A 21,615-nucleotide genomic window follows, 5' to 3' on the forward strand; every position below is an offset into this window, starting at 1 on the left:
CAAGGCTGCTGAAGAGGATCCACGAGCTTGTGGGCTGGGCGAGGATGAAGATCAAACCCTCCAAGTCACGCAGTTTGTCGATCAAGAAAGGAGTCAGAAATGACAACACCATCTTTGTCGCAGGCGGTGAGAATATCCCATTGCTGAAAGATCAACCTGTTCGTAGCCTGGGTCGTACCTACACAGCAGAGCTCTCAGACAGGCAGATGGGGGAGACGGTGAGGAAGCAGCTCGCAGATGGCCTGGCCAAGATCAACCAAAGCCAACTCCCTGGAAAGTACAAAGTTTGGTGTTACCAGGCCATACTGTACCAAAGGGTGATGTGGCCACTGAAGATGAGCGAAATCCCCTCATCAGTGGTAAACAAGATGGACGGGCTGGCAAACTCGTTCATCAGGAAGTGGCTGGGACTACCAAGATGCTTCTCGGAGGTAGGCCTCTTCGGGAGGAACACGCTACAACTACCACTGCGATCCATCAGCGTGGGATACAAGCAAGAGAAGGCTCGGCTGGTTCTGGAGCTGAGGGAAACCACTGACCAGCTGGTGAGAGCAGCGGGCACCCAGATAATATATAATGTATCTATAATGTTTTGTACTTTTTAACTCTGCTTCCCCTTTCCCTAAGTGGTTATTCCACTTGTCAGGCCGCCATTGTAAATAAGAACTTGTTCTTAATGACTTGCCTGTAAAAATAAAGGTAAAAAAAAAAAAAAAAAAAAAAAAAAAGATAAGAACGGGAAGAAAGTGGAAAGCCCAAGAAGAGGTCGACAGGGCAATCGGCAGGCTGAAGCACCGCGAGGTGGTCGGCAGAGTCCAGGAGGGTCGAGCAGGCCTTGGGAGGGGCGATATTCCCTTGTTCTGGTCAAAGGCTTCCAAAGAAGACCGGAAAGCCATGGTGGTGGCGGAAGTGGCAAGAACTGAGCACGAACGCCTTAACATCAAAGCGGTGTCCCAGGGCCAGCAAGGACGTTGGACGTCATGGGAAGGTCTCACAGACAGGTCCATGTCATGGTCCGATCTATGGAAGATCCCCCAAGTTAGGCTCAGCTTCCTGATCAGAGCAACCTATGACACCTTGCCTTGTTCCCCAAACCTCCACCAATGGTTTGGTGCCGAAGAGACCTGTTCCCTTTGTAACACCAGCAACACAAGCCTCCAGCACATCCTGTCGGGCTGCACGACGGCATTGTCCCAAGGCCGCTATAGGTGGCGACATGACCAAGTACTGAAGAAGCTGGCAGAGGTGTCAGAGTCATGCAGAAAGGAGGCGAACAGCAGACCTTCCGCTCGAGGACGACATTCCATCCAGTTTGCGAGGGCTGGAGAGAGTGTCAGACCCTCCCGCCAGAGAGATACAGCAAGGCTTCTCTCACCGGGAAGTGAGTGGATCATGAGGGTCGACTTGGGAAAGCAGCTCCAGTTCCCCAGGGAGATAGTGGAAACATCCCTGTGGCCCGACCTCGTCATGTGGTCAGAGGCTTGCAAGACCGTCCTCCTTGTGGAACTCACTGTACCTTGGGAGGGAGGGGTGGAGGCTGCGTATGAGCGGAAGCGAGCCAAGTACTCTGATCTGGCGGCAGAGTGCAGGGAGGCGGGCTGGAAAGCCGTTATCTGCCCTGTGGAAGTGGGGTGTAGGGGCTTCGTAGGTTCCTCAACCGCTCGCCTACTCCGCGACATGGGATGCACAGGAGCGAGGCATCGGAAAGCCATGAAAGAGCTGGCGGAGGAGGCAGAGAAAGGCAGCTTCTGGCTGTGGCTAAGGAGGAAGGAGAAGGGTTGGGGGGCAAACACCTAGGGCATCAGCAGGGGGTGGCAGGGAGTGATCCCTGCCATCGCTCCGCCACCACGAGACGTACTGGGGTTAAAGGCGCGAAACGTCGATGAGTGGTGGTCCCCAGCTGATGACCCGCTCAGGCTCACAGAAGTGTTCAGTGAGGTGTCACGGCACACCAGTTCAAAAGGCACTGGAGGAGGTGCGTCAGGCAGTGATGTCCAGCAGGAAAACCAACACCTGTATCTTGATATATATAAAGCCCATTTTTAGGCAAAACTTTATTCCATTTATAGTTTCCTTATAGCAAATATGCTTTGTATAATTAAAAAAAGTATTTAATTTTTTTAACGGAACTATAAAGACTCAAAGTTGTCACAATTTTACATATGTTTATTAAAAATGTGACTAACAATTTAGCCTAAACTAAAGAATATTTAAAAAAATATTTTGTTAAATTTGCAATTCATTTTAAGTCATTATGCGTGCCTTCCTGAATAATTATTCATCTTCAGGCACACCTCCAGTGCTGACATTGTTTTTTAATTTTTTTTTTTTTTTTACTGTACAGTTGATCAAAATACAGTAACATACAACTATATCAAATCAAGCACAATGGAATGAAAGTGGCATTTTGATCTCTACCGTGAATCGCAAATCCACGCCCAGATTAATCTCTGATAGTCTCCTGCACACTCTGGGGACTGTGGGATTGATTAGAGCAGATCGATGGGCTAATCCACGAGAGCTGTGCACTATATCAGTCAGAGAGATGCTGCAGAGGAGCACATGTGGAGTTTGTGTTATCAGAGCCGCCGGTTCAGACAGTTCTTGTGAGGCAGGAGAGGATAGTTGAAAATAAGGAGAAATGACAGGAGTGTATTAGGAGGGAATGTGTAAGGTCAGCCTGAGAACAAGGGATAAAGCAAGAGAGGAGGGGTGAAAGATGTGACAGCAGGACATCAATGACAAGTTCCACTGACAGTGGAAAAACTGTTTCTATACCTTAAAAATGGCGAAAGTTTGTATTAAATCCTGCGTTGGTGGTGCACACAAGCCATTTTTGCATGCTGTTACTGTGAATAAGGATGAGGGATCCACTATTGTTGCTAACGCCACACTGATTCATGTACGAAAAGCCCAGAGAACACAAGCTGACAATAGCAGCAGTCACGCCAAATGAACGAACACACTGCCTGTACGGCACAGAACACAGAGGCTGAGGTAATGAGTCTGTGCACAGAACGAATGTGAGAGGTTGTGTGCTTTAATGTCTACAAAAACATCCACTGAAGATTTCATTGTGTGAAGCTAAACCAACCATACCAATCTCACTTTTATTAAAGGGATCATATTGTAGTTTCCCCCCCTGAGGTCCGCTTATAAAAAAAAAAATCAATTTCTAAGGAAGACTATATCTACAAGCAGGTGCTAGTTGGGCATTAACCAGGCAATACTTGACCTTTTTTGATTTGATCTTTTTTTTTTTTTTTTTTTTTTTTCAAGTGATGTTTAAAATGTTGTCATCATTTACTCACCCTCTAGTTTCTTTCTTATGTGGAACTCAAAAGAAGGTTTTTTTGAGAAATTATTATATATATATTTTTTTGTCCATACAATCAATGGGCACCTAACCTGTTCTTTAAAATCTTTTGTGTGCCTCAGAAAAGAAAAGACATGAGGGTGATTAAATGATGACAGAATATACATTTTAGGGATAACTTCCTAAAGATTCAGTAAAAGCCTCTTTGCAAAGCTTGTGAATTCCATCCACTTATTTTTATGCACATTTTGGTATATCGCATAAAAAAACACTGCATGGAAACGTCAAGATGTGCATAAATTCTAAAAATGCACATAAAAAGAACTTATGCGCTCAAATGAGGCGTAACATTATATGATAAGAAATAGTGCATAAAACAAATATATCCTTTGATGTGCAGCAAAAAAAACTTGACTGCCTCAGTGGATGTAACTGGATAACTTGGCTAACCAGCGGGCTGCATCTCAAATGTTGGTTTGATCATTCTGAAATGCCAGAGCCAAAGTCTGTCATCAGAATGATTGGGTATAATGACCTCCCAGAAGTGTCTCACATGATTCCGTTTCCAAAACACCAGGCATCCGAACGCAAGATAACCTGACAGCTTTTATTGCGTTTTGTCTGTGCACTCTGAGACGCAAGTCATTTATGATGTAGGGGAAAAAAGCCACAGTAGCTTCCCTGATTGCAGCGACTTCCATTTTTAATATAGATATTTTGCACCAATTTCCCAGGAAGTGACTATTTTGTTCTCTTGAACACATGGGATGGAAACGTTGCTTTATTCGCAAATGTTTTATGTGATATTCCAAGTTTGTGCATAAGTTATATTCACAACTTTAGATGGAAACATAGCTAGTGTCACAAGATTACAGAACAACCCGGGCCGACTTGTGCTGTACAAACTGTTAAGATCAGAGATCTTGTAAAAATATAAATAAGTTAAATAAATAAATAAAACTTCAGCTGCTCATTTCCATAACACTTTATTTTAATGTGATGTAGTTACATGTTACTACAGTACATGTACTTATTATGCATAATTTCATGTTATTACTTTAGTAAGAACAAGTAACTCTAAACCAAACCCTAACTGTAACTATACAGTAAGTACATGTAGTTAATTAATATACTTATTTGACAATGTAACTACGTCACCCTAAAATAAAGTGCAACCCTAATCAGTAATATGTAGCTGTTCATATGTTCATTTTTCGAAATTTCAGAACAAGTCATTTTTGCAGCCTGCAGCATTCTTTCAAAGTACAGTGAAGTCTTATCTCAAAAGATTAAGGAAATTTTGATTTCTCATGATAACTCCTTCAACTCTTTCCCCACCATTGATGGAATTTTCCATAATTTATGAGACAACAGCTGCATCTGAAATTGCATATTTCCCTACTATATAGAAGGCAAAAAAGAGTATGTCACAAACGAAGTATGTCAAAATTCACAGTACTCATAAAAAAGTAGGCAAAAAGTCCCAGGATGACCTACTACTTCTGGTGAGATTCTGAAGTGTGCATACGATGGCCACGGGAGAGTATTTGTGAATGGCAGTGAAGCAGCATAACTGACGCTGGTAGGTCACATGATAATGACAACATGGCGAATGTAGTGCGTCCAGATTACATTCATACTACACACATTAATTCTAAATAAACATACATTTTTAGCGGTCGTGATGTATTCAAAAAAATTACCAATACTCAAGAGAGGTGATTTCGGACAAAGCCAGCGCTTTCCCACCATTGACAGAATTTTCTGGCTTAGGTGTTTTCCCTGTTATATGGTAGGGGGCGCGATTATGCATCCTCTGAAAGTGTACAGAATCTCCGGATCAAAACACAGAAACAAGCGATAAAAGCATTGCTTATGCACATTTTGACAAAAATTATTTTCTCAGCTTTTTGTTCAAATTGTTTAAGTGTTGATGAAAAAATAATGCATGAAGCTAGAATGAAACGTTTTGTTGTTGTCTTATAAGCAGAGGCTCTGTTCTTTCTTTAGATATATTGCATGTTCAGACATTCATAAAAGTATTGTGAAAATGATGAAAAATGTTGGGGATGGCTGACAACTTTTTTATTACAGGATAATAAAATCCTGTATAAAATTTTTTATTCAGTCATACTGTAAAGGATGCGACTACAATATCTAGTGATATAACAGAGTAATATCAGTAATCTTAACTCAGAGCCTTTTGTTCATGAGAGACATTAAGCAATGTAATGTAATGTAATTACTAATGCTCAGTGTTTTTTGCTGGCAGTATGATTTACATGTTTCTCTTATGCTGCGTTTGGAGGGTGACTTCCGCCAGTCATTGTGCATCTGCTTTCATTTTTTTGTCTGCCTTCTTGAAGTTGATTGCAATTGAAATAATAATTGACCTTGTCATTTAAAAAAACAATCTATTTCTGTGACAGCGCTGGGTGAATGTGTTCACAGAAGCACTGTAGTACTTTCAATTCAGATTGGATGCTTTTGATGCAGCACAAACTCTCATATGCAAAAAATGCATATGCATAATTATGTAAAACTGTAGCAAAGAGTTAAATGCGGTGCCACATTGTTGATCATATACTTAAAAATCTCTAATTAGTGCAAGCTAAAAGTTCTTATACATCAATTGAATTACATTTGTGCAATTACGAGTCATTATTAGTCAAACTTGCAGACAGAACAGCATGTTAATGCATATCTTAATATTCATGCTAACAAACTATGGTTGATCTGTCGTAGCATGAAGCTAAGGAGGAATGGCCAAGATAACAAAGTTTCAAACATAAGCAATGGAATACAGAAAGAAAAACAACATGAAAGAATTAAAGGTGACAGCACATGAGGAGGCAATGAGACAGCAAGTGACAGAAAACGAATATCAGAAAAGAAATGGGACAGGGTGAGAACAAGAGACAAACAGGCACAAAGAACACTGTGGAAGGTGTTTGATTATGCTATGATTTTTCTAAAATGTCAAAGGCTCTTTGCATGCATTCTCAATTAGCTCTGACAGACAGGAAGACAAAGAGATAGAGAGAAATCTCAACTCATAAATACTGGCAGATGGACAAGTGGAAGCTGGCCAGAGGATAATCAGGCCTTATGGGCAGCGATCCTCTGGTGAACACTTCACTTTTATCCACACACATTTAATTAATTGATTTGGCATGTTATAAATGTTTAAAATTTTCTGTGCAAAATGCATTACAATATTTCTCTAAGAGTCACTTGGATTTATTGTATAACAATAAAAATTTAAAGGGATTGTTCACCCCAAAACTGGATCCTCGTTTACTAACCTTTACTTTGTTTCAAATCCATTTGACTTGTGCACTACATTAAAAGTAAAGCACCATATATAAGAGCTTCAGTGAATAACAACTTAAATTTCAGCCTTTTTCCTCACACAAAGCTTCAGAAGTTATGGAAAATAGAGCAAAATTAACACATTTTATAATACTTTTATGATGTTTACATGGAAAAGAGTGAGCAGTACTATCTTCAACATTTCTTTTTAGTGTTCCGCTGAAGACAAAGTTTTCATACAGAATTTGTATTTTTGGGTGAACTATGCCTTTAAAGAACATTTTGTTTGCTAATTGAAACCGGAGGGAAAACAGCGAGAAACTTCAAAGTTCAGCAGCTCTTCACAATTAGAATTGCTTTGATATTAATCTAAAAAGCCATTTGTAAAGGTAGTTCATAATACAGCCTGACAAATCCCAACAGATTAAACATGCAATAACATATTATTATATGTCATACATATTATTCTGCTTGAATTCGGATGGAATTCATTGAAAAAAATTGCTTTTGAGTGTTTGAAAAAGAAATGCCAGGAAAACGGTCTGTGTACACTGTGAGCATAGCCTCAGTCTATAAACCCTCTAAGATGAAGATGAATAATATCCTAGCCTGTATAATTTCTGTGGTATTATGTAATATACTGGCTTGGAGCTAAAATGGGGCTTTTAGCAGAGCTTCAGCGCTGAGCTGTGAGGGTCGATCACTGCCCTCAATGAGACTTGAGGGATTGAGGAGGCTTGAGGAGATTTGTAAGCCATATGGAAGAGAAAAAAAAACAACCAGGCAGAAGTTTTCAGCAAATAACACTGAGACACGGTTCCTTCAGTGTCTGTTGATTACACTGATGAACTCTGAAACCAATGTCAACAAGTGGGATGAAAGAAAAATACACATAAGGGAGGAAAGACAAGTAACTAAAATAACCCAACAACACTCACAAAATGGATTGTATTCATTAAATTGAGCTATAGGAACACAATTCTACAATATTTTGTTACAAACAATCAACGTAAACTCAAAGCCAGAGTATGAACTATTAGTATTAAAGGGGTGGTATAATGCCATTTTCACAAGATGTAAAATAAGTCTCCGATGTCCCCAGAGTCTGCATGTGAAATTTTAGCTCAAAATATCCCACAGATATTTTTATATAGCATGTTAATATTGTCACTTTTTGAGGGTGAGCAAGAACCCTTTAAATGCAAGGGTTCTGTCTGTCGGCATTGTCTGTCCCTTTAAATGCAAATGAGGTGCTGCTCCCGGCACAGAGGGCGGAGCTTCAACAGCTTGTGTCCTGAAAATTTCAAAAACTTTTAGCCTTTTATGTTCAAACCGGAGTCAGACAAAGATGGAGAGACTCAAGAAGATGTGACAACATGTAGACAATATTTCTGAATGGTTAGTTGATGAATTTATGTGTTCTTATGTGTCATTGATTAGCATATTCTGTCATGATAATCTATAAATCACGTTCCAGGGGGCGGGGTTTATGTGCATTTTAGGGTTAGTGATGTCACTAATCCGGGAGGAATGTCGTGTAGTCCCCACCAACCGTTTGTTGTAGTCCTTAAAGGAGAACTCCGGTCAATTTTAACATTGAGCTAATTTTTTTGTACATTTGGAGTGCTGTCAGTACAGAGAACAATGACAAAAATCGGTGTTGCCTACACCGTGTTATCCTCTTTTTAAAATTTGCACCCTGTTGACTTCAATGGGGCAATGTTTAAACCTGCTTTTAGCCTCTTAACATCCTTGATGTGTCATTACAAGTGCACAGGTCATGTGAGTGATTCCTTCAGAGTGAACACGGTGAATCTGACTGCAGTCGATTGTCGAGTTCATGCGCGTGATCATAGGTACTAAACCTATGCGCGTGAACTCGACAATCGACTACTGTGGACTTCGACCGAAAACAGGATGTAAATACAGGTATGTGTGCTGGCTGAATTAACATCACTTTTATTCATATCTTTCACATCTACTGCAGTCAGATTCACCGTGTTCACTCTGAAGGAATCACTCACATGGCTGGGCACTTGTAATGACACATCAAGGATGTTAAGAGGCTAAAAGCAGGTTTAAAACTTGCCCCATTGAAGTCAACAGGGTGCAAATTTTAAAAAGAGGATAACACGGTGTAGGCAACACCGATTTTTGTCGTTTTTCTCAGTACTGACAGCACTCCAAATTTACAAAAAAATGAGCTCAATGTTAAAATTGGCCGGAGTTCTCCTTTAAAAAGCAATTTCTTTAAAAGCAAATATCTCCCTTTGCTTTGAACTTTGAGCGCTTTAACTTTGCAGATGTTGTTTATGCTCAAACAGCAATATTACACACTAACTAAAGTTAGAAAAGTGAAATCATAATCATCCACCCCTTTAAATCAAGTGCATATCATCCCTTTTGCTGGCCAAGGAATATGATACGCAATATGAACTACTAAACCACCAATCACGTACATACCAGCACTGTACATCAAAAATAATACTACTGGCACCCTTCCCACTTTGAGCACTGCCCATATTCACATGACACATTATTATATACATATTCTTTGCCATAAAAAACCCCCAGCAGTAACAAATCTTTGTTAAAAAGACAAGAACAGTAGAAATGTATTAAAAATGTGTTCGAGTAGATAGATTCATGAGAGGAGTGCAGGCAGTGCATCCAGTACATCAGAGTTCAAATCCCACTCAGTCCTTCTCATTTTCCCTGCATTTAGTAGGCATAACTAAATTCATTTGAACAAAAAGACTACTAGACCAAATCCATTCAAGTTATTTATTTTTGCTGTGAAGGCTTAGTTATTTAATTGCACGGAAAAGCTTCCTAAATTGAATTATGTAAATGCTTATTTTTTGAATGAACAAAGGAGTTGAATGTGATAAGGGGAAGAGATTAAGAATCCATGCTCGGGGAAGTTTAGGTTTAAAGGAAAGGAATTCAATGCTGAACAATATACTAAAGCGATTATAATGAACTAATACAAAAGAAAGGTTCTCTCTGCTGCAGAGGAGAGCTGAGGAACAGGCAGACAGAGGACGCTCGCTCATACTAATGATTGCTCTCTAACAAGCCTCCGCTTGGTCTTTTATGTGGCGCTGCTCTGAGGACGCTTGAGGGAGAGATTCCTCTGTCAGACTTAGACCTGCACTGAAGTTCCACCATAGACAACCAAGAGAAATCATACTTAACCCAACTCTCATTATTGAACAAATCTGCTACAGGCTAAAGGAAAGACAAAATTCTCAGGCGAAATGTTTGTGATCAGAATCCCGTCACCAGATCAAATGTTGAACTGTTACTTAGGTGCATTCTGTTTGCGGATGACACCACTTTATTCTATTCAGGAAAAAATATAAAAGATGTCCTACAAATCGTAGAGAATGAATTTCAGAAAATTATGAAGTGGTTCAATGCCAATAGATTGTCCCTAAATATCAGCAAAACTAAATTTATGATATTTTGTAGTAAAAGGAAATATGTCGAAACGTCATTGTTTATTAACGGATTAGAAATTGAAAGGGCACATGAGATTAAGTTTTTAGGTATTATGATTGACGAACATTTGACATGGAAATCACATATTGATAATATCAAAGTAAAGGTATCCCAAATAATAGCTGTGCTGCATAAAGTTAAAGATTCTCTAAATAAGAATGCACTGTTTTTGTTGTATAACTCATTGATTGTTCCATATCTGACCTATTGCATTGAAGTGTGGGGAAGTGCCTGCAAAACATACATCAATCCAATTTTACTTCTACAGAAAAGAGCGATTAGAGTTACCAGTGGAAGTGGATACAGAGACCCAACTAATCCTTTATTCATACAACTAAAAACACTGAAATTTAATGAATTAGTAGAGTACAACCTTCTAAAAACCATGTAAAGCTCATCTGGAAAGTTTACCAAACAATTTGCAAAACAGATTCACCAAGAGGAAAAGTAGATATGAACTAAAAGGTACTGAGGTTTTTACAAAACCCAGGTTCCAATCGGCTGTAAAGGAAAAATGTGTCACAATCAAAGGAGTCAGTTTGTGGAACATTCCTGATTGTAAAATTAAAACTTCTAAGTCCATTTATGTGTTTAAGAAGTATGTTAAATTATCAATGTTGCAGAAATATAATACTGCGGAGTAGCAGATCAACTTTATTGATGTATTTTTGTGTTTTGATGTCTTAGAAAAAGAGACGGCTGCATGAGACAGCTCAAATGAACTGGAACTGTAAATGATTTTGTGTTGATAGGGGGCAGACATTATAAGTTTTTACTTCTTTCTGCTCCTTTTCATTCATGTTAAATGCTGTTGTTGCATTTGTTTTAAATTAATGAAAAAAAAAAAAAAAAACGAACAAAAAAACTGTTGTTTCTCATTCTGCAGTGGCGAGAATAATCAGTGCTGTTATTATTAACTAAAACTATTACAACTATTTTTTGTTAATTGAAATAAAGCTGAAACAACACTGTAAAAACAACTTAGAAAATTAATGTGGTTCAGAGAACATAATATTTTGAGTTTCTGTTGATTAAACCAATCTCCTTCTTTGAAGTAACTCAAATTTTTAACTTGAATTCAATTTTAAGGAAATCAGGTTAAACCAACAATTATTATTTTATTTTTTTTACATTGAATGACAAAAGCACATAACAACCTGACTAAAACTTAAATTAAAATGAAAAACTGAACATATAGAATAAATACTATAAATGGTAAAGAATAAATCCTAAAATAGCACTGAGAAGAACAGCGCCGTAGAAACAATTGAGTCCCTTGATTGCGTTTACAATGCCTGCATTGTTTTAGCACCCAGTCAATGCAAATCAGGTACTGTTTAACATACTGATAAATAGCATCCATTGTTCATTTGGATGTATGTCTGCTCAGTTTTCTGTATCATTTGAACATCTAATGAATCTGATTAGCTGCTGCCATGATCAATAGAAAACATTAATCAACAAGTCTTTATAAAATTCAGTTTGACATGCTTCCCGTGGACATTAATAGCTCCAAAGAAATTGAACCAGGATTTCTGTGAATAAGGTTCAATCAATAATAAGCCTACTTTACATAAAAAATAGGCATGTTTGTACTGAAAATAAATTTAATCACTTCATTTAAATACTCCTTTTTTTCCAAGGTAACACCACAGACTACTTTAATGAATTTAGCCCCAGCGAGCTCCAATGACTAACAATCCTTATTTCACAGCTCTCTGTAATACTTCATTCTGATTAACCAGTGACGGCATCCTGCAATCAAATATTTTAAGGAAATTACCACTAAACTGTACAATTGACTGCTGTTCAAGGAAACGGATTAGCTGTGCTAGTATCAAGTCTCTCGTATCAGCCTCTTTCTTCTCATGTTATTTTGTGATAATGACCAGTTGACTGCATTTTATCCCATACAAATAAAACTTATAGATTACAGTGACATCAAGGCTGCAATATACAACACAAAACACAATGCACAAGCATTCTGCATTGTAATGCAGGGTGACTCATAAATACACATAAGCACACACATGTGGTCCTATGTGTGCTGAATGGGGCGATTAGAGAGCAGTAATGTGTAATTGAGGATATGGCCTGTAAACGTGGGCTTGTAATTACACTGGGCAGCTTTTCTCTACGGCCTCTACAGTAATAGGTAAAGTGATAATGGAATTAGTGATTGCCACTTATACAAGAAGGACTCGCGCTAGCCTCCATTAACCGTACACACTCAGACCTGAGCGCGCACACACACACACACACAGTCTTTCTTTCACACACTTACAGCACATAGAATCAGAGCACGCAACAGTAGCATTTAAATGCAAATGCCTCTGATTAAAAGGTAAAATTGAGCAGGTTACAACCAGTCCCATTCGTGTCACCCCTGCACATCTTATCTCACGCTTTCCGTCACCAAATAAACAACAATTTATTTTTAGTTGACACTTCCAGCCCTTTTTTTAATCTAAAAAGCACGTAGGATCCAAACAGGTGGCTTGGTGTTTAAACATCCAGGAACCTTTTTACTTTCATATTGATTTTTGTCCCTTCTGTCCTTCTGTATTTGTCCCTTTGGGCTGAGTGTAATAGATAGAGACATTCGTGTAGCAGAGGTTTAATATATAGGCAGGCAGGAATAGAATTTAAGAGGTCGGTGAGAATGACCCTTATATCAAGAGGACAGATCAGACTTCATTCTGTGTTGGAGCACGTCCAAGAGTCTGAAAAACACGTACACACACATACAAACTGGCAAACGCAATGGGAATAAGAAGGAAAAGCGACAGAAGATGAAAGAGACAATAACACGTATCTTTGTGATAAGGGCCGGTGGCCAATTGGGGTTTGACTATTTATTTGAAGATGAGATTTTTTTTTTGCGCAATTAAAAGCTCATTGAGTGGTTCTCCTGGGATGGGGAAAAATTGTTCAAACAAAACAGATAATTATAGTTTAATTAAAAGCCAGCTAGGCTGGAGAACACTGGGAGAAAACCAACACAAAGGAACATATACAGTGGGGACCAAAATTTTGTGAACACTAGTGAAAATGCGTCTTTTTTGCATGTTTAAAATGTAATAAAAATTTAATTATTTAATTTTTTTTATTATGAAATGATCTTTTTAAAATAAAAAGTAAAGAACTGACAAATATTTAAATATTTAAAAATAAAAACTAATTAAAAAGTATATGATCAGAATAACAATTTTAGTGAAATTGTTTAAAATCCTAAATCAGATTTAGAAGCTGTATGTTAGATCAATGTGAATATTAAATCTGTGTGAGTTGTACACACATGATGTTTTTCCTCAGTTTTATATCAGATCCTTCATGCAAATTACTAACTTGAAGATCAACTTACATTTTATATCCACTGCTATTTAATGCAGGGCAACAGTACATTTAAATGGCACATAAACTCTCTTAAAACTGTGTATTGGCCAGTCAGCGTAATCTAAAGCTGACATTGCTGGATTCTGTGCATAATGACTGAATAATACCTTCCTGTGCTCAGAGGAAGGTGAATAAATATTCAGTGTCTCTGTTGATTTCCCCAATATAAGAAATGGATTAAAAAATGTGCATTTTATAAGACCAGGGGACTGACTACGCAGTTTTCACAATGACCTTACAGGAGATATTCGCCAAGAAAGCAAGTTGTTATACCAGTGAACCCTGTTGTGCAGAGAGAGAGAGAGAGAGAGAGAGAGAGAGAGAAAGAAACAAATATATTTCCACCCCTCCGGTGCTGTATGTACAGTGAACACAACAACACATCAATCTTTCTCCTTCCCGTCACATAGTGAGGCTGAAGAGATTGAAGCCCAACTGTCAGAGGTTTCAACCACAGCAACAGAGTAAAAAAAGAGAGGAAAACCATGCAACAGACACCAAAATGTTGTCAAGGCTGCTTTAAGTATCACTTCCATGTTTCATGATTTCATAAAAAATGTAATACTGATTGTAAAGCAAGATGCTGTGGAATAAAAAGCTGTATGTATATTCAAAGATTTCACTTGCCACAATAATGTGATGTCTTTAAACTTTCTATTCATCAAAGGATGCTAAAAAAATGTATCATGGTTTCCACAAAAATATTAAGCAGTACTGTTTTCAACATTTACAGTAATAAGAAATGTTTCTTGATCATCAAATCATCATATTAGAATAATTTCTGAAGGATCATGTGACACTGAAAACTGAAGTAATGATGCTGAAAATTCAGCTTTGACATCACAGGAATAAATGACATTTTACAATTGAAAACAGTTACTTAAAATTGCAATAATACTACTGTTTTTACTTTATTTTTGATCAAACAAATGCCGCCTTGGTAAGAATAAGAGACTTCTTTCAAAAACATAAAAAAATAATAAAAAATAATCTATGGCCCTTAGCAAAGCTTGGCTTCAAAAAACATCTTTTTACAGTACAACTATTAGTTATATTTATTACTCCAACCGTTAAAAATGTCTTGACATACTAATGAGCTGACATAATAATATTCATGTTCAAGACTCAGGAAAAGAGATTACTCACCTTGTTCACTATCAAATTCCTCTACAGTGGAGACGAAGTGAGGTCTGGAGTAAAAGTTGTGGGGTCCCGGCTGCTGGAGGCCGCCCAGGCTGAAAAACGCCCTGTCGCTGGCAGCGCATGAGGAGAACGCTCTGCGGCTGGGGATGCCCGGGTACCGCGTCCAGCTCTTCGTCTCAAGGTCGAAGGCCTCGAATGCGGTCACTGGCAGCTTGCCTTGACGCCCACCTGTTGAAGGGGAAAGTAAGAAGAGGGTTGGAGGATTAAGAGGGAGTGTGTGTGTGTGTGTGTGGCGGGGGGTGATATCTCTCTGATAGGACTTGTGTCACGTCTGTCTTCAGTGTGTGTGCGATTACCACATTATGACTCACTGACAACGCTTTGCTCTCCTCAGACGAGCTGACAGCCTATATTATTGGGTCTCTGACACACACACGCACACACACAAACACGCAAACGTGTGTGTGTTTGTGTATGTGTGTGTGTGTGTGTGTTTGTTCATGTTTGTTCATGTTTTTCTATCCCGGTGGGGGCTACAACCTGAATGCACACAGACTTCTGGGTACTTGTATCACCGTGGGGAGTCCCCATTAGGAAACAAGCTTATAGTTCATACAGAATGATTTTTTTTGAAAATGTAAAAATGCAGAGAGTTTTCTGTAATGGGTAGGTTTAGGGGTAGGGTTAGAGTAAGGGGATCGAATATACAGTTTGTACAGTATAAAAACCATTACGTCTATGGAGAGTCCCCATAAAGATAGTGAACCAGATATGATGCATCTAACAGTACACCAACAGCCAGCAGTGGACAGTTACAAATCTGTTCTTTATCTGAGTATTTTTATTTTGAAATAAAAAGTACGAAAAGTAAGTTAATGACGAATTTTAGGATTTATTATTGTAAATGAAATTCATATTTAGGTTACGACTGTCAGCTGTCCCCTGCTTACAAATGAGACGAAGGTGCATGACGCTTCTGACTACAACACAAATTATTGTCCTAAGGGGTCAGTAACATATATGCAAGTAATGAAGAAATAGAAAGCCACATTCTGTAGGACACATCACTATTGTCAGCTAATGGTTTTGTTTTGTTACATTAATGCATTTGGCAGACACAAACCAAAACAAACCCCATGATCTTATAATTGCTAGAATTAGACAAAAAAGCTCAACTAGACTGCTCAACCACAATAAAACAATCACAGAAGGGAAAAATAGAAAATAGAACAATTATTTATTGTACTTTCAGCAAAAATGATGTTTCAAACTATATGGCTTTTCCAATTTCATTCCTAAAGATATCAAATGCTCTTATTTCTCTTGAGGTCATGTGAACGTGGCGTTTTTTATAATGTTTTTGTATGTGGAATATGTTTGAGGAGCTTGTTATTATTGGGATTTTTAAACTGCAGAAAAATGATAAAACAATTAGGTCTTCTCAGTGATAACACAATGAATCTGCAAGCTGGACCTCTGTGAGAGTGTAGCTACAGTAGCAGACATTAGTCACAGCAGACAGCATAGTTAATGTGATGAAAATAAAAATGAGGCTGTGATGGATGGAAGTTCATGTCATACTGTTGCTGGGTACAAATCATTCAGCCGACAAGCACTGAAAATATGGTCACAGTGGACAAAACAATCTGGAACTTCTCAATAAATACAGCATTACATAGGATTTTAAAATACAACATACTAGATGAACCGTACTTTCTATTTCATCTGATACTAATTTTTCATTTGACATCTGAGTCAAATAAAATATGGCATCTACTGTACCCTTACTGAGGTCTAAAGCCAGTGGTTCTCAACTGGTTGGACCCTAAAGAGATCTGCCATATAATTGTGCATTTAAAGGGATAATTCATCCAAAAATTAAAATGATGTCTTCGTTTACTCACCCTCATGTCGTTTCAAACGTGTATGACTTGCTTTCTTCTATGGAACAAGAAAGAAGATATTTTGAAAATTGTTGATAACCAGACAGTTTTGGTTACCATTGACTTGCATTGTATGGACAACAAAAACACCACTGAGACATTTATCTAAATATGTTATTTTATGTTCCACAGAAGAAAGCAAGTCATTCTGGTTTGGATGATGAGTAAACAATGATAGAACTTTCACTTTTGGGTGAATCAAACTAAAAATGATGCAAAATAAACAGTGGATAGGACTTGTCTCTCATGTTTTTGTTGTTGACGTTAAAGGTCACATGCCCAATTGAACACTGTAATATTTTGGCACTAAGGCTTCTGTCACTAGGTAAAAGCAGCCAAATTAGACAGATGCCAACATGGAAAGGTGGTGGGACATATCCTCATCTTTAAAAAACGTGAACAAAACTGGTGAAACAAAAAAAGAAAAAATCAACCACAACCACACTGCATTAAAAACATTACTGGTTGAGAACATGAAACCATAAAAATTTAAGAGACCACATTTGTAAATACTGACAAACACTAACAAATTTAAATGTTGATTTCAGTGATTTTAAAAAGATTTCTGTTACTTTTCTACAATAAACAGTTTGGTTATGTTGGGTCGCTACTTGAAGTCCAATGTTTAATCTGGGCCCTGGATCTATACAACAAATAGTACAGTACAACATACGTAAACTTCTCTGAAGAACAATGTAAAGTGTATAAACTCTAGCGTGTGTATCATTGTTTACGTATGTGAGAGCTCAGAAGGCATCAAAAACTGTCATGTTTCAAGGTATGCCTCCCCCCCCCTTCTTATTCTTCCCCTCTCGCACGTCCTCTTGTCTATGCATTCACAATGTGACTGATCTCCTCCCAGCTTTGGCATTACTGAGAGCCCTCTGGGACACAACAAAGAGCCAGGAAAAAACACACACAAGAGAAAACAAAGGGAGGAGAGAAAGAACCTGTCTGAGAAACAATGTGGAAGAGAGAAAAGATGGAGAAAGGAGGCCAGAAAATGGAAATGCAGTCAAGGTAGCGTGAGAGAGTAACAGATAGAGGAAAAAGAATTGAGGACAGGGCAGTATGTCTCTATAAGAAGCGAGGTTATAGCAGTCCATTTAAGAGGACTTGTTCTCTTGACCTTCCTGGACACCTCTAATTAACTTCTTTCAACTATGTCAGCCTTCCGCCTTCAATCATTAAAGCCTCCGTGGTCGAAATTGTGAGAAATTAGCTGAGGGGAAGAGGGCAAACACACAAGCAGATTCAACAGAGACGTGTATGGGTGAGATATTGAGCTGAGTGAAGTGTGGCTGCTATTGGCCCAAACCATTGGCAGAGTTTGTGGGGGGACCAGAGCCAATCATTTTGTCTGAGCTGTGAATAAAAAAAATATTCTGTGAATAGCTGTGAATAAAAAAATTTTATATAAAATGAGAAAATTCATATTTTATCACATTTTATTTGTCTTATCTTATTTTAGTGTAGACTGAGTATAGCTGTTTGTTGTTTTAAAAGTAAATTTTTTTAGGCTGATTAAATTTTTAGACTGCTCTGCCTCAGCGGTCTAACAGCGCTCGTCAATGTCAAAATGAAATTAAATGATGCTTGAAATGAGGCATTTATATAGCGCTTTACTATGTACGTGATTGAGATGGCCAACCGAATCAAAGAAGGCGGGTCTTATTGCCTTACGGTTACTGTTATAACGCAACGAGAGTTTGTGAAAGATGTAAGTATTAGACAACAGTTTTACGGAAGAAATGTTCAGCAACCGACAGTAATAGATTATCTAGTGATCTGAACTTTTCATGATATTTCGCCGTTTTGAATTGAAAATACGCAATCATGATTCATGTAATTCATAAATAAATTTCTTATTATTATCAATGTTGAAAATAGTTATTTTATTTATTTGAATTTTTTTTAATTTTATTTAAATAGTTATTCATTTATTAACATTATTTTAAAAACTTTTCTCAGGATTCGTTGATCAATAGAAAACAGCAATTATTAGAAAAATACATATTTTGTAACATTATGAGTCTTAACTCTCACTTTTGATCAATTTAATGTGTCCCTGTTTAATAAAACTTCTTAAAAAAAAATAGAATTCTTACTGAACCAAAACTTTTGAATGGTACTTATTTGTCTAAATAATAAAAAACCTGTTAGGAAACATTATCTTTGCAATTACATTTTGTATAAGCACAGAAAATTCACATTTCACCTTTTATCATGTTTATACATTTCTGAAAGAGCAGGAGGAGCTAAACTGTCATGTTTGATGATTTCCATCCCAGATTAGGTCCATAGAGAATCTGTACATCAAGAAGATAATTTGATTATGCTAATTTAAAGCTAAAAATAAGAGTACAAATTTCACACATATTTTATCGTGTTTATATATTTATTGTGTGAAATTTCTTTCAAAATCAGCACAGAAAACGTGAGAAAAGCCCATAGAATCGTGCTATTCAGCAAATCGAATGCCATGTGCTGAGCCTTTAGGTCACACTCTTCTAGCAAAAGGTTTCTTTCATTCAGCTTAATGAAAACAACACCAGTGGAATAGACCTTTATGCAGCTTAAAGTTACAAATGGGGTCACGTCGCTCTCCTGCCAGCACCAGAGGTAACGATATTAGCACACACAGTAGGGATTTTATTTTGGGGAGATAGCGTGGTGCATCTGGGTGACGTGTGATCGAGTGTCTGCGCTCAGTGATAGACCTCGTGGGGCGCATCTAAAAGTAAATCAAAAGTAAATGAGCATTCTGTGATACCGGCTCATTCCTCATTCTTGGCCTTAATATGATTCTGCCGCGGCTCTATTTGTGGTCCAGCAATCCGACAAATAACAGAATTAAGTTTCTTAACTTTACTGCTGTCACCAAGAGGAAGATCTTCAAGGCAAAACTTTTTCTAAGTGTCAAACTGTATTCAAAGTATTATAAGCAATACAAAGGCGAGTGGCCCTTTGAGCGCAAGTGAAAGGGGGAGAGAGAGAGAAACAGAGAGATAGAAAGAAAGCCTAAGCCTTACGTTTAAGCCTAACCATCAAAACAAAACTGTGTCACAGTGTAGGAGAAGAATCACGAGTCCAGAGGGAAAATATCCTTATTTCTCCACATTTCACTTACTTCACACATTATATCTCAATTTCTACTCATTTCATCATAGGTAAAACATTGGAGGGGTTGTAAAGGAGTTGCATTCATCCAACTCAAATCAAATGAATCTTTACAGAAAGAAAAAATAAAATGAGTTAGATTTTATTTTATGTAAACATAAATAGTTTAAGCGAGCAAACTCTTCACTTTAGAAAAATCACTTTAGTTTTTACTCTATAAAAGTCCCCAAAACCATTAAAGCAAGATGAAGTTATTTATAAATCCATTTTATTTATCCCAGAGGCAAATGGGTGGTGATCTTTAGGAGGAAACGCACATGAACATATTCTCCTTCATCTACATTCAAGCAATCTCTACTGAATTCACCACATTAATATTCAGTTTGTGAGCTGTAAAAAAAAAAGAAGTTAAAAACACAGTTGTACTTGCAGCGAGAGAATGACAGCCCAGGTGTGTAACACAGTAATGAGGGCGTGTCTGCTTCACTAGGCTGAACAATCATATGTTGGCATGGGAAGATGATGTTGCCCATCACGTATGTGTGTGTGTGTGTGTGTGTGTAGGGAGGCAGAGTTTTATTTACTTCTCAAAGAGTGACAGGGCAGTTGATACTTGTTCAAGTTCAAGTTCAAATTAGCACATTTAAAAACAACCACAATGTCAGGATACACACAAATAAACAAATAAAAAAAACACAGTAGAGAATGTCACGGTAGCAAAACTCAACTCGAAATGAAAGCTAAGGAATACAGGTGGGTCTTAAGCAACGACTTAATTTTCAGCAGTCCGAGCTGTTCTTAAATGAATCGGTAGACTATTCCAGAGATTAGGACCAGCCACTGAGAAAGCTCGGTCACCTTACTTGCACCTTGCACACAGGCTTGTGTCTGACCTGAACAGAATGTCCCACAGTGTAGAGGTTAGAACGAGGACAAATCTGCCAAAACAAGACCCCATACTAACCACCTCGCATGCTCATCAAACCCATGGGCACAAACACACTCTGATCAACTATCAAACTTACACATACATAGTCTAACCACTCCACATGCTCAACTACATTACATTTAGTCGGGGAGCCAAAGTCTCAAAAGCTCAATAAAATGGGTTGAACCTGACATGGTCTGCCATACTTTTTCTTCGTGTTTTTTTCTGTTAACTTTGACCCTAAGAACCAATAATTGGAGAGGGTCTGCTCTGCCGGAAATATCGCGAAAAAAAATGGTGGCCATTTTAGTGTATGCACCCTTTATGATCAACTAGTAGTGAAATCATCACAGATCCATTGATTTTGGTTGGATTTTTTAGATTTTTTTCTGTGGAATGAGTATACTGTTTTATTTTTTATCTGAAAAATTAATTTTTTCCTCAAATCCTCAGTGGGTTGGGTAGGCTGTCAATAAATGCATTCCAGATACACAGAACATATGTGCTGACAACATCCACTGAAAAAATAACTCTTAAAACACATTTCTACATGATTTTTCATCAATTTTATGCAAAAAAAATAGGCGTTTTCTCATTTTTTTCAATATTTTCATCTTTACTTCATTGGCAATCAACTTTTCCCCCAAGTTATGACATCAGTCAATATGTCATTCTTTTCACCAAACAGTATACTCATTCCACAGAAAAAATAAAAAAAATCCAACCAAAATCAATGGATCTGTGATGATTTCACTACTAGTTGATCATAAAGGGTGCATACACTAAAATGGCCACAATTTTTTTCCGCGATATTTCCAGCAGAGCAGACCCTCCAATTATTGGTTCTTAGGGTCAAAGTTAACAGAAAAAAACACAAATAAAAAGTATGGCAGACCATGTCAGGTTCAACACATTTTTGAGAATTTTGGCTCCCCGACTAATTGCAGTAAAGG

General features: G+C 37.8%; 1 protein-coding gene across 2 annotated transcripts in view; it reads right to left on the reverse strand.

Moving 5' to 3' along the window:
* Positions 1 to 21,615, reverse strand: part of klhdc8b (kelch domain containing 8B) — a 139,242-nt gene that overhangs the window by 24,549 nt on the left and 93,078 nt on the right. For both annotated transcript variants that reach the window (XM_079848928.1, XM_079848927.1), the window contains one exon: positions 14,675 to 14,899. In XM_079848928.1, coding sequence (XP_079705054.1) covers positions 14,675 to 14,899 — 225 coding nt within the window. The remainder of the gene's footprint in view (positions 1 to 14,674; positions 14,900 to 21,615) is intronic.

The sequence above is a fragment of the Squalius cephalus genome, assembly GCF_949319135.1.
Source record: "Squalius cephalus genome assembly, chromosome: 18".
Lineage (NCBI taxonomy): Eukaryota > Metazoa > Chordata > Actinopteri > Cypriniformes > Leuciscidae > Squalius > Squalius cephalus.